Here is a 13446-nt window from a genome sequence, read left to right as displayed (position 1 = left end):
GAGTGGCGGCGGCGGAGCGACATGAAATGGCGGCAGCAGTCGAGGTGGCGAGCAGAAGTAAGGAGATGTAACATCGAGCGGTGGACCAGCAACTGAGCCAGGAGGTGCGAGGACGCAGCGGCGCAGTCGGGGCGGAGCCTGAGGGACGGAGCCAGAGCCGCGCCAATGCGATCTACGCGTCGGATGGGCCCGCCAACTCCAAAAGACCACCTGAGGAGCCTGAAGAAAGCAGATGGGAGAGGCCGAAGCCGAGAGCCGAGACGAGCTGACGGAACATCAAGCCGAATCCCACTGAGTGCTGGTAGGCAGTCCCGCCCCTAACAATATATGTGCCCATAGATAGGGATGATCTACTATGTAAGCCGCTCAGAGACCCCGTGGGAGGGGTTCGAGCGGGGTATAAGTCGAATGTTAAATAAATAAATAAAATAAAAATAAATCTAGGTACCCCTTAGTATGGGGGTCCCTCAGGGGCAATTCTCCCTCCGGTGTTGTTTAACATCTACATGTACCCCCTCACCCAAATGGCATGGAGTTTCGGGCTGGGATGTCACCAGTATGCTGATGACACCCAGCTTTACCTGATGATGGGCGGCTGGCTGGATACCGCCTCAGTAAACCTGTCTGAGGGGTTGGAGGCTGTGCTGGGATGGTTGAAACAGAGTCGGCTGAGGCTGAATTCTTCTAAGATGGAGGTTCTCTGGCTGGGGCACTGAGATTCAGGTTTGGGGTGCCAACTCCCAGCTCTTGACGCTGTGCTCTTAAGACTGGCACCAACTGTCAGGAGCTTGGATGTGATTCTGGATGCCTCCCTAATAATGGAGGCCCAAGTCACAAATGTTGCCAGACTGGCATTTTGCCAACTACGCCAGGTCAGGCAACTGTCTCCCTACCTGTCTCGCCCTGATCTAGCTACAGTAATCCATGCAACAGTTGCCTCCAGATTAGACTACTGTAACTTGCTCTACATGAGCCTACCCTTGAGACTGACCCGGAAACTACAACTGGTACAGAATGCAGTGGAATGGGTCCTTACAGGGACTCCACATACAGCCCACATCTATCCTGTGCTGCGTGATCTGCACTGGCTTCCAGTAGAGTACTGGATGAAGTTCAAGGTTCTGGTGTTGACCTATAAGGCCCTTAGTGCTCTGGGACCCACATATCTTTGGGACCGCCTCTTTTAGTATACCCCCAGCATTGCACTCAGTAGATCAGAACCTATTGGTGGTCCCTGGCCTGAGTGATATCCGGCTGTCCTCGACCAGAGCCAGGGCATTTTCCACCCTGGCTCCAACCTGGTAGAACTCTCTGCCGAACATCTGTGCCCTGCAGGACTTGATGCAGTTCTACAGGGCCTGTAGGGCACAGATGTTCTACCAGGTGTTTGGTTGAGAGCAGTGATGGTTCCATTCTCCTGACACTCCCACCTCCTGCCCCTCCATGAGGCAGTGGCACTACTGGAAATTTTAAGCACCATTTTTTAGGCTAATCACTGTGTTTTTATTATTTTAAACTGTTTCAACTATGTATGATATGAATTTATTATGTTGTACACCACCTTGAGCTCTGTCCTGGCAGTGGGAGGACAGTTTAAAATATAATGCAATTAAAAAAATGAAATTAGCTCCCTTATACATGATTGTGGAGGTGATTCATAGAGATGGCTGCCTTAACATGGATAATTTTGCTCAGTGGGGCTGGTTTTGCTGCTTGTGTTAAAAAAGTCATTCTACATCATTAGCAAAGGTTAGTGGTTTAAGAACCATTCTCAGGTCATTCTGAGATACATTGTTATCCTGGTGTTTATAAGAATTGCCTTGCTAGATGGATCTTTGGTTTGATCCTGTCCAGTATTGTGTCTACAGAAAGTGGCCAGCTAGATGGAGACAGTTATCATGTCCTCTCTACCTCCAGCATCTGGCAATCAAAGTAAATTCTCACTTTAGATAATCCATTTTTATCTAACATATTCCTCTACTAGAAATAATGCCTGTTGCGGAAATAAATACAACGGGATCTAGAAAGAGGCTCTGGGAGAGTGCTCTGGCTTTGGGCAAACAGTGTCAGTTTCCTGTGGCAACCTCAGCAGGGTTTAATGACAGAGTCCACTGTTTTCTCCAGAGGGACTGATCTCTGCTACCTGAAGAGCATTTGTATGTTTGAGTTATCTGTAGCCCTCACCTGGAGAGTGGTAGCCATTGTTACCCATTCTCCTCCTCCCCTCCTCTATGCAACTGAAAATTCCAACTGCCTTGCGGGGGGGGGGGGAGTTTGAGGTGTGGAATGGACTGAAGTCCAATCAGCTTCCATATGCAAAAGACCAGGTTGTCGCAGCAGTTGTGGTGTGGGCGGGACCTGGGCTTTGCCTTCTGATTGGTGGCGATATATGCTGAGGAGCAGTGCCATCAGCCATACACTAAGGGAGTGCATTTTAGAATTAGAACTTTGGCACCCACTATTCAATTATATATAAGGAGAGATGTGAATACCATGCCATGATCATCACCATATCTGAGATGTGCTAAAGTGATATATATTTTGTTTGTGAAGATGCAGTATTTCATTTCTATCATGTAATCCTGTCTCTTTCCTGTGGTCTTCAAACAGACTTTTATGTAAAAGTATTCCCCTTCTTATGTAAACCCAGTAATGTAAAAATATCTGTTATTAGACGGCTATCCAGGCTCTGCCCCTGAGAACTTGGACAGGACATTAGGAGCTGTGACTGACAGGTTACAACAGAGTCAACTGAAACTTAATCCAGTGAAGATGGAGGTCCTGTACTGGAGTGGGGATCAGGCTCCCTGCCTTTCATAGCGCACCATTAGTGCAGGTTCAGAGAGTGAGGAGCAGGGGTGGATCCTGGATGCCTCACTTTCAATGGAGGCCCAGGTAGCAAGACTTGCAAATAAATATTTGCTGTAAATGAAATTTAATTGTATGAGGATCAGGCAGATGGCTCCCTCCCCCCCCCCCCCCCCGGACTTGGCTACAGTGCCCACGCAATGGTCGCTTCCAGACTTTACTACTGTAACTCGCTCTACACAGGCTTACCCTTGAGGCTAATCTGGAAACTTCGACTAGTGCAAAATGCAGCAGCGCGTTTGCTGACTGGGTTGCTTGTGCAGGCGCACATTCAACCGGTACTGCACAGATTGCACTGGCGTCTGATTGAGTACCAGATTCGTTTCAAGGTGTTGGTACTGACCTTCAAAGCCCTGTACGGCCAGGGACCGATGTATCTGAAGGACCGCCTTTCCCCATATGTGCCCCAGAGAGCCTTGCGTCCAGCAGATCAGCATTTGCTGGTTGTCCCCAGCCCAAAAGACATCCTGTTTAGGCTCGACCAGGGCCAGGACTTTTTCTACCCTGGCCCCAACCTGGTGGAACATGCACCCATTGGAGATCAGGGCCCCGCAGAACCTATTACAGTTCTGCAGGGCCTGTAAAACGGAGCTGTTCCATCGGGCTTCTGGGTGAGGTGGTGGGCATCCAATTATTCCTTCTATTGGCCTCCCCTGCTGAATATTGCACCCTCAAATGGCACATTAGGTGAAGACCCATAGTTTGGTCTACGGCCTAGCAGCCCCAGGTTTTGTAGCTACCATATTAAACTGCTGTGCCATCTGTTTTGTTTATAGTTCAGTTTAAATCTGTTTTAATTATTTATTATGGATGATTTTCATGAAGTGTTTTAATTCTTATTGTGAAATGTTTTAACTTTTGTTGTCATCCACTCTGAGCCCATTCATGGGGAGGGCATAATATAAGCTGAAATAAATAAATAATAGATCAAACATATCAATAAAGGCTGCGCATTGAGAAAGGGTCTTTCAAAATCACCAAAGGCATCTCTTACTAACACGGAACTCCTCCTGACAAAATGTTGAGGTGAATGAAGGACGTTTATCCCTCCATATTTTTCCAGGACTGATGAAAAGCTGCTCTAACTGTATCAAGATACAAGAACTTCCAGGCATAAATACAGAGCTAACCTGGACACATTTCAAAGGCTGATCAACATGGACTGATTTTGTAATACCATTTCCCCCAAAAGGAGCTTTAACAATCAGCTCAACAGAAGTAAATCTATACAGTGCGTTTATAGCTGACTTCAAATATTTGTTGCATTGAGAATTGAAAGTGTGCAGTGGTGAGGCTAGGCATTCTTTGGGGGATGTATTTATGCTCTTCTTTAGATCCTCAAAGTTAAAATAGCCAAAATGGGAAATCACAGGTATGATGTGCTACTGTTAGCACTCTGCCTGGCAGTACAATTTGCTGAAGAATCAAAAATTTGGCTGGATTTCTGTGGTAGATTTGGCTTTGCCTCCAAGGTGAAATTAGGGCAGAAGCTGCTAGACTCCTTAAAAGTTCCCATGACCTACATGTATTTATACTATTAGACCTTTTACAATTAACTGGCTGCCTTTGAAGCAAACAGTTTGAGACTCTGAAGCTTAATCAAATGTGTTCAGTAGAAAGTATGTCCTCTTGAGCTGAACACAAGTTATACTCTGGTTTTGGCTCTCATGGAATAGAAGCTGCTTCCTGGCAAGTAGACTTAGAATTGGAGTCTTATTGCCCAAGTTAGCCATGTTCATTCAGATGTAAATCCCACTGCTTTTAATTGGGCTTACTCCCAAGTAAATACACACTGGATTGCAGTCTTGCAGTCACTTTCTATTGCTCATAACAGTGAAGCTTGTTTGCAAAAATAGATGCTGTTTAAAAATTCTTGTTTTCTTGTCTGATTCTGTAATTGCATTTACAGAACACAAGCTCACCAAGAGCATCAGCTTGCAAAAGGCAAACTTCCATTATATATCGAAAAGGCTCTACATGTTACCCTGCAGACCAATTCCACACTGTCATTTTTGTCACTTGTTTGTCCCTATTGCTTCAGGGTCCCCCCCCCCCCCCAAAGTGTTTTGCTCTCTCTAGTAGTCTCAGAGGGAGCAAAACACATGCGGAAACAGGGGGGGAAACCCAAACGAGTGACAAAAATGACAGTGCGGAATTGGCCCACTAAATCCAAGGGAGTCACCTTAAGAATGTGAACAAAGTCCATTAAGATATCCCTTTGGTACAAGCCCACTGAAAGTGGCTTATTCATTTCAATGAGGCTTGCACACAAGAATTTCCTTACTGGGCTTGTCCAGAAGCATCATCTCCATCCCTCTGCCCAGAATAACAATTCTTTGCTCCCTCCCAACAATGCTCTTGGAACATTATTTCCTTGGAACAAATTGTGCAGGCAATCCTCACATTTTTTATTCCATAATAATCTGGGAAATTAATATAAACCAATCATAATTTGTTCTGGATAACCCTTTAATTACACTTTATATAACAGTGTGCGCATGTGTACATGCATGTAACAAAACATGTGCAATTGTCACACATGATTTTCATGCACTTTCCTATATTTCTATATTTACACATTAAGGCAGCAACCCTACCCACACTTACTTAGGCATAAGCCTCATTTAACACAGAGGGGAATTATTTCTAAGAAAACATGTATAGGCATGCTTTCGGTGCAGGAAATACAAAACATTTAAAGTGGCCCAAAAACTCTGTTCCCACTGCTCTCACAGTGATCCTCCCTGGGCCTGGCAAAGGTAAAATCACAATTGTTGTCTGGAATCCCATTCTAGCATTTCCATGGCACAAGGATTTCCACTTGAAGAATGCAACTTTCTTTCCGCCTCTGTCTTGTGGCAGCCTGAAAGGGGGTTGGGGGGAATTTCAGGCTACTGCAGAGGGAGGGGCTTCCTGCTCTGTGGACAGAAATCCTTGCACCTGCAGAAATGCTAGTCGAGATCCAAGCCACTGTCTTATTCTATGAATAAGACAGAATAAATTTTAGTCCAGTGCAGTGTTTTCTCTAAGCTGAGTTAGTGTGAGCTAGCTCACAGTTTTTTAGCCTACAGCTCACACATTGTTTGTCTTAGCTCAGGAAGGATGGTTCCAGAGCAAACTTATCTATGCAGTAGCCAAATCTCTCACTCACTTTAATGCCAGTAGCTCACAAAGTAGAATTTTTGCTCACAAGACTCCACAGCTTAGAGGGAGCATTGGTGCAGTGGCACTTTTAAGACCAACAAAGTTTAATTCTAGGTATAAGCTTTCGTGTGCATGCACACTTCTTCAGATACAGAGAAAATATATCAATAAGAGAACACTGTGGCCAGAGGTTGTTACTAACCAACGAACATAAGTGAATGGGGTTAAAACAATTCATGGCACTTTCCTTAATCATACACCAAATTCATGCATCCAAGTAATTTTATGCATGTGACAAATCCCACTGAACTCAGTTAAGCCACCAAGGTGTTTACATATTTGTAGGTGTATTATGATAATGTCATTAGGGGTCTTTGGAAACCATTTCTTACACAGTCTTATAGCAGCAAAAATCATCATAAAGTTGATCCTGAGTAAAGATAAATAGCCTCAGAGGACTGAGACCTTAATAATTTTCAGCCTCTGATTAGATTACATAAAATTAGCAAAATAGCTTGTGCAAATGTATTTAATTCCTTATGCTACTTATCCCATAAATACATTCTTTTTTTTCAACACAGATGATAGTGTATCTTGTAAAGTAAATGTCTCAGGAGAAAATGGGACTGGTAAATTAACAAAAAAAGTTTTAGAGTCTGTATACAATGTCTGCACAAATCCATGAAACAAATTAATCTTCCATATCTGTGTTGCAGTGTACACAAACACCAACAAAGGAAAAATTCTTAGTAAACAGCTGGACCAAAGTTTCAGACGTACATAACTGCAACCAAAATAGCAATATATTTTTAGAAGGGCAGGATTTCCACAGTCGATAGTAATAAACCTGAGATGCAGCCACTCAGCAAAGTGGCAGTGATACAGAGAATATCCTGGTGCCCTGATTTCCAGGTCTCTCTTCCTCCACACTGTAGTGAATGAACCTTCACATCAGCACGAGTTGATTCAAAACAAAACTTTGGTGCTTACTTGTTCCATGCCAAGTAATAGTTGCTCTCCATTATTCCAGGGTGGAAAAAGATTTCCTTCAAACATGCTTCTGTAATTGCAAATGCTAACAGCTCATTTCAAGAAATGGATGTGTTAGCATGTGAATCCTAGGATGATGAAAAGGCTTTCCTTAAATGCTGCTGTAATCTACGTTCTTGGCAACAAAGGCTGGGGCTTCCCACTCCACGGTGAAAAAGGAAATTGTCCCAAAGAACCCAACCACAGCCATAACCAGGAGCTGCCACTGAAGAAGCAGATAGTTACTGTAGAAAAATGCTATGGCTGCACAGACAGACTGAAAAGGAAAGCAGGGAAGAGATGAACATAGAGGTTAGTGACATACCAACTCCGCTTTAGAGACATTTGCTTTTAATAACATTCCAGGGCATAAATTCCTTTTCTAAGTAACCTCTTTAGCTTGTAAATCCTGCTTTTCTGAATCAACCCTGGCAGCAAATGGTCACCCATATCTAACAGGATGGACTCTACTTGATCCAAGGTCACTTCCAATTAGAGTTTGCCTACTGCATCTTCACTGCTTGTCTGCATGAAATCCAGCACTACTGTTTCGTTTCCCAGTCTGCATGAACACTTGATAGACTTTGCATTGTTCTCCATTTCATCTCTGTTAATATGAACATATTAAACATATATCTGATTCCAAACTTGGCCTGAATACAGATTTTAAAAATCTGCACAATTGGGCCTGGCGCAGAAAATCCAAACTATTTTATTTAAATGGAGGTCAACTGCCCCCCAATGGAGAAGTGAGATGTGCACTTGCACACATCAGAACTTTTTTAAAAATGACCACAATCCTAAAGGATTACAGTTGAACAGAAGAGGAGAAGGGAAGAAAGGAATACCAATGTGAGTGCTGGGGAAGACATAGAGAAAGCCGTTGGAAGATGGAGAAGGGGGGAGGAGAAAGCAGTGATGGGGAGGAGAAAGTAGTGGCAGAGGTGGGAGGGGAGAGAAGGAGGAGAAAAAAGCAGTAAAAGCAATGATGGAAAGGCTGGGGGAGTGAGGGAGAAAGCAGGTTGAAGGGAAAGGAGAAGGAATGAGAAAGCAGTGATGGGAAAACTGGAGGGTTGTATGGCCTGCCCAGGGCTCCCAAAACCTCGAACTGGCACCTCTTGTGGGTACCCCTTAGGTTCTCCTATACAACATATCTAGCAACGTATGCATTCCATTCAAGTCTTTTTTTAAATCCCTATTTTCATTTTCCCAGTACTGTCTTTAATGTTTTCCAATTTAGGTGCCCAAACACCCCATTAGTGTAAGGGCTTTGGGCTCTTGCTCCTAGACTTATGCAAACTGGGTAGTCATCAGGGTTCCTTCTAATTTTACCACATAAAGACTTTTATAGATGTGCAATTAATAATTTACTGCATCATTCCAGTAGAGTAGTAACTACAAATATAATAAAACAATCTGGCAGCACCATTTGGTGAGAGAGATTACCTGAACGAATTTGAAGATAGCAAAAGCTGGAGCACTGTCTTCTGCATACAGGTACCCCAAAATACTGAGGAGCTGAGTGTTGAAACAGCTATCACCTAGACCCAGTAAGAAACTGCAAAAAATAGCCACTTCTTTGCTAAAAAGGAAAGGAGCCTCACATCAGCCACAAAGAATTTAAGCAAAGCATGTACAACTATTGCGGGGGTGGGGGTGTATTACAAATGATACCATCATTTATTTTGTCTCTAGTGATTGAACATTCATGGGTGCCCTTGTGTGCCACAGCATCTGCTGAGACATTTCCTGGTGCCCTCCAAGTATTTTTAGAAAGTGGGCAGGGCCGGGGGGGACTTTTGCCCAGCAAGGTTTCTGATGAGCCACGGGAGATCTAATTGGCTGTGCAGATTTTTAAAACACTGTTTTGGTGGCAGCAGCCACCACAGCCCACTGTGTGACTGAAGGTAAAAGCTGCAGCACCATTTTGTGGTTGATTCCACATTCTGTGGGAGCCATTTTGTGGCTGTACCCCGCATACTATGGTAAAATTCCGAAGGTGCCCATAGGCTCAAAAAAGTTAGGAATCCCTGGTGTAGGTCAACACTGAACATTTATTACACAGCCACATAATTTTGAGAATGAACATCTCTTACAACATTTCTTCATTGAAGTTAATGTCATAATTTTCAAAACCTCATTAGTAAACCCCCTTCATACATTCTGAAGAGTTATGTCCAGGCTGTGAATATTTAGGTCAGTGATAGCAGGTCTCTGGGACACCTATCCCACTTACATTCACCTAGTAAAAGGGGATATTCCCAATGCGCAAAACATTATTAAAACTGAAATATGTGCAATTTACTTGAACAAACTGCCTCTAGAGATTTGCAGAAAGTGGTCTCAGTTTGTAAAGGAAGGCAACCTGCATTCCATGAGGTTTAGACCTCATGGTCCCTAATTAGATGCTCAGTTGTCAGCTCAGCACAAGGAAGCAATACCTTGGTTCCATATATGCTATGCTGTCTGTTCCGTAGATGGAGGCAATAGGTGCATCATTCGGTATGTTATAGAAAATCAAATAGAAGGCTACAAAATGGACGATGATGCCTAACATCACCACTGGGTTCCGGCCAAAACGGCTGCTCTTGCTTAGGAGGCCAAAGATTCCTCCACCTGTGGACAAAGCCAGAGAACGGAAAGAAAGTTAATTTTGGGTAAACCCAGTATTCATGGTATCAAGAGTTTCGACTGAAAATGTAAAGAGAAAAGTGTCCTTTAAACACTTGTATGTGCAACACCAAGGGGGAAGGGAGCAAGCAGAGTGGAATTCTGTCTGAGCACACGGTCTTCTTAGGATTACTACTATTAAGGAAGGATCCGTCCGTCCTACCTATCAATCACATTTCTATCCTGCCTTTCCTCCAAAGAGCTCAGGACAGCAAACATGGTTCCCCCTCCCCCATTTATCTTCACAATGTATTTCTGAAGTAGGTTAGGCTGACAGAAAGTAATTGTCAACTTCAAGACAGTGTGGGGATACGGACCTGGGGCTCCCCTCCCCTCGTGAACAGACTAATCTGTTTAGCACATGGTCTCTGCCATGGAAAGATAGGTTTATCAGTGGCTACTATAGCCATGGGGACAAAGGGAACATCCACATTCCGAGGGAGTAAACGTCTGAATCCTAGTGCCAGGAAACAATATCAGGGGAAGGCCTCTGTGCCCTGTTGCTGGAGCTCCAGAGGGACTGGTTGAACACTGTGTGAGACAAGATGCTGGACTAGATGGACCTCTGGTCTGCTCTAGCAGGCCCCCTTCTTATGTTCTTATGGTATATAGTCAAATGAACCAGAAAGCAGACAACACTGAAACACAGGAAAGGGGAATCCACACCAAAGGTTGTCAAAGGCTTTCACAGCCGGAGTTCATTAGTTGTTGTAGATTTTGCCGGGGTGTATGGCTGTGGTCTTGGCATTGTAGTACCTGATGTTTCACCAGCGGCTGTGACTGGCATCCTCAGAGGTATAACACAGAAAGATGGAGTACTCTCTGTGTCAATGGCCACATCTTTCTGTGTTAAACCTCTGAGGATGCCAGTCACAGCTGCTGGCAAAACATCAGGTACTACAATGCCAAGACCATGACCATACAGCCTGGAAAATCTACAACCACCACACCAAAGGGTTGGACCCAATTCACCATGAGTCCTGCACTACAGTCAGTGTCTCCTATTGTGAAACACTTTCTATTCACCAGCTACAGACCACGACTTAATTCAGAAATCTCCAAAATCATTGAACCATAAATATTTTGGAATTTTGAAATCAGGTAGTGGGTGTCACCACAAAATAGCTTCCATATAGGGTAGGGTTGGTTGCAACACATTGGGAAATTCCAAAATAAGCAGCCTGCTCTGATGGAGAGAACAGTTTCTGAACGGTTTCCCCCGGCAAACATAAAGTTTCTGTCTTCTCTTCTGAAGCACCTCCTACTCCAGTGAGGTGGAGGAAAGCCACAATTAGCACTTTACTTTGGGAAAAATAAGAAAACATCAGAGGGAAGACAAACTGGAGATCACTGGCTAATTCTTCCAACAGCATTGTAACCACTTCAGACTACCAGTAGAGACTCACAACTAAATATTGCTCCATGCAAAAATGAATACCTCCAAACAGACTTGGCTTGTGCCCCACCTTTGACTTGAGGATTAAACATCTAGGGCAGCTGCTACTTAAATGCATTGCAACACCATGTTAAATATGTGCATCTTACTCTTTGCTAGGGTTCTTGAGATACATGCAAAAATATATACAGACATAGTACACTTGTGAGCAAAAATTATTTCATAGTACATCATATTCAATACAAACGCACCTAATATTTCCCCAATGCCAATAAAAATACCAGAGAGCCCTATCAGGCTTTTTTCTTCAGCACCAAATTTATTTACAGCTCCTATACAGGTCCCATACACTCCAGAGAAGAATGTTAATTCCAGACCTGGAAAGAAACAACATTTCAGTTGTTGTTATGCACAATTACTTTATCCTTAAGCACTATTCATGCCAGCTAGTGGAAGCTGCTGTGACAATCATACTAAGATAAAGTGTGCCAACAAGTCACAACGAACTCATGGCAACCCCATGAAGCTCAACCTTATGTGGTTTTCAAAGCAAGAGATGAGCAGAGGTGGTTTGCCATTGCCTTCCTCTGCATAGCAGCAGCCCCAGTCTTCCCGGGTGGTCTCCCACCAAAGTAACAAGGAGATCAGGCTAGTCTGGGCTTTTAGGGCAGTTATGACAATTAGATTACTTGAGGAGAATTTCAGTCTCACAAATGTTAGTTTAATTAACATTAAAAACCCCAAACAAGCACTTAGTAGTAATCCCTGCAGTGCACACATATAGGGTACTAGCTTCCAAATAAAATGCCTATGTCTCCCATAATAAAAAACAATACTTAAGAAAAGTATTACAGAAGTGGCAGGATAATATGTAAGTCTGTGTGCTAAACTAAAAGTGATTATCCACCCCACAAATGCAATTATTATTTTTTATATTTTTATACAGACAAGTAGTAGAGTTTTGCAGATCTCCATTCTTGCAAACCTAGCCTTTGTAAGGAATGATAGTTACTCTTAGTTGTGACCACCAGATGGCAGTCTTGCAACACATCTCTCAGCAAGTACCAATAACTCTGCTTGATGCCAATACAGTAAGAGAATTTGCCTACAGATGCTGGAAAAGACACCCAAGGATGTTGCAAAGTAATCCTTTAAAGGGATCAAGGGCCATGATCCATAAAATGTCTAAAGCAGCCAAGGCTTTCTGTGTGTAGCTTTGTCTAGTGCAGCTCTGGCAGACAAGACAAGCAAGTGTCAGAATAAAAATCAGATAGAATTTTTCTCTACAGTCAAGAAAGCCTCAGCTCTACTTATGGCTCTCCAGCACCACTTCAACAGTTCACTGGGCTTGCCGTGCGAAATGCTGGGTGCTGAAAAAGAACAGAAATGGAAACTTGCAAAACCCTTGAGGAGATAAGGAAAGGAAGACTTAGTGAAGAGCAACGGACATTGGATGGAAGCTTAGGTGAGAAAGCTACTCTTGGCCACAGAAAGGGTACCTTTCTCAGGCCCCAGGCAAATCCCAGACAGCAATGTTTGTGCCTTTGACTCTACCTGTATAGGCTGTTGTGATACTAAGTAACAGAATCTCTTTCGTGAAACACAACTTGATAGAGCTTTCTGCAAAAAAAAAAAAAAGAGTTAAACAGAATCATGAAAATTATACTATCAGATTAAAGGGAAAAGGGGGGACTTTACTTATGGTCTCTATTATCATTCACACAGCTTTACATAGGGACAAGAACTGGAGATATGAGAAGAAATGATGGCATTTCCCACCTCCACTTTACGTTTATACCCCATCTTTCTGCTCACTAGGGACCCAAAGAGGCTTAAATCATTCTCAACCTCCATTTTATCATTACAACAGCCCTGTGAGGTAGGTTATGGCTGAGAATGTATGACTGGCCCAAGGTCACCCAACAAGCCTCCATGGCAGATTGGGGATTTGAATCTGGATCTCCCAGATCCTAGTCCAACACTCTAACTCAGAGGTGTCAAACTCATTTGTTATGAGGGCTGGATCTGACATAAATGTCACTTTGTTGGGCCGGGCCATATGTGACATAAAACGTAATGCCAAGTACCGGAGATACAAACTGTAAAAAGGACAACAGCTGGTAAGCTCTGAGTTGATGTATCCTCACTGCAAGTCCCCATGGGCTGGGAGGGGGTTGCAGAGGAAAACCCACACAGGTGGACTGGAATGGCAAGCTGTGCAGAGCTGTGCAGATGCTCCCACAATGCTTGCCTACTGCAGACGAGGTTGTTCTGCTGCGCTGAAGCCACAATCAGAGTGGCTCCACCCCCTCCCCCCCCCCTTGCATCAGTTGCTCATG

The 13446-nt window shown here is 43.7% G+C and overlaps 1 protein-coding gene across 2 annotated transcripts in view; it reads right to left on the bottom strand.

Annotated features, from left to right (window-relative positions):
- Nucleotides 1-6130: 6130 nt before the first annotated feature.
- The window catches only part of MFSD11 (major facilitator superfamily domain containing 11), a 30856-nt gene continuing 23540 nt past the window's right edge, over nt 6131-13446 (bottom strand). For both annotated transcript variants that reach the window (XM_015420412.1, XM_015420411.1), the window contains exons 10-14: nt 12662-12727; nt 11359-11484; nt 9483-9657; nt 8488-8623; nt 6131-7318 (exon numbers count right to left, since the gene is read on the bottom strand). In XM_015420412.1, coding sequence (XP_015275898.1) covers nt 7154-7318; nt 8488-8623; nt 9483-9657; nt 11359-11484; nt 12662-12727 — 668 coding nt within the window. In that variant the 3' untranslated portion in view covers nt 6131-7153. The remainder of the gene's footprint in view (nt 7319-8487; nt 8624-9482; nt 9658-11358; nt 11485-12661; nt 12728-13446) is intronic.

The sequence above is a fragment of the Gekko japonicus genome, unplaced genomic scaffold, assembly GCF_001447785.1.
Source record: "Gekko japonicus isolate JY-2015 unplaced genomic scaffold, Gekko_japonicus_V1.1 scaffold381, whole genome shotgun sequence".
NCBI classification, from domain to species: Eukaryota; Metazoa; Chordata; class Lepidosauria; order Squamata; family Gekkonidae; genus Gekko; species Gekko japonicus.
Note: the sequence above shows the minus strand (reverse complement) of the source record. Positions and strands in the feature narration are given on the sequence as shown.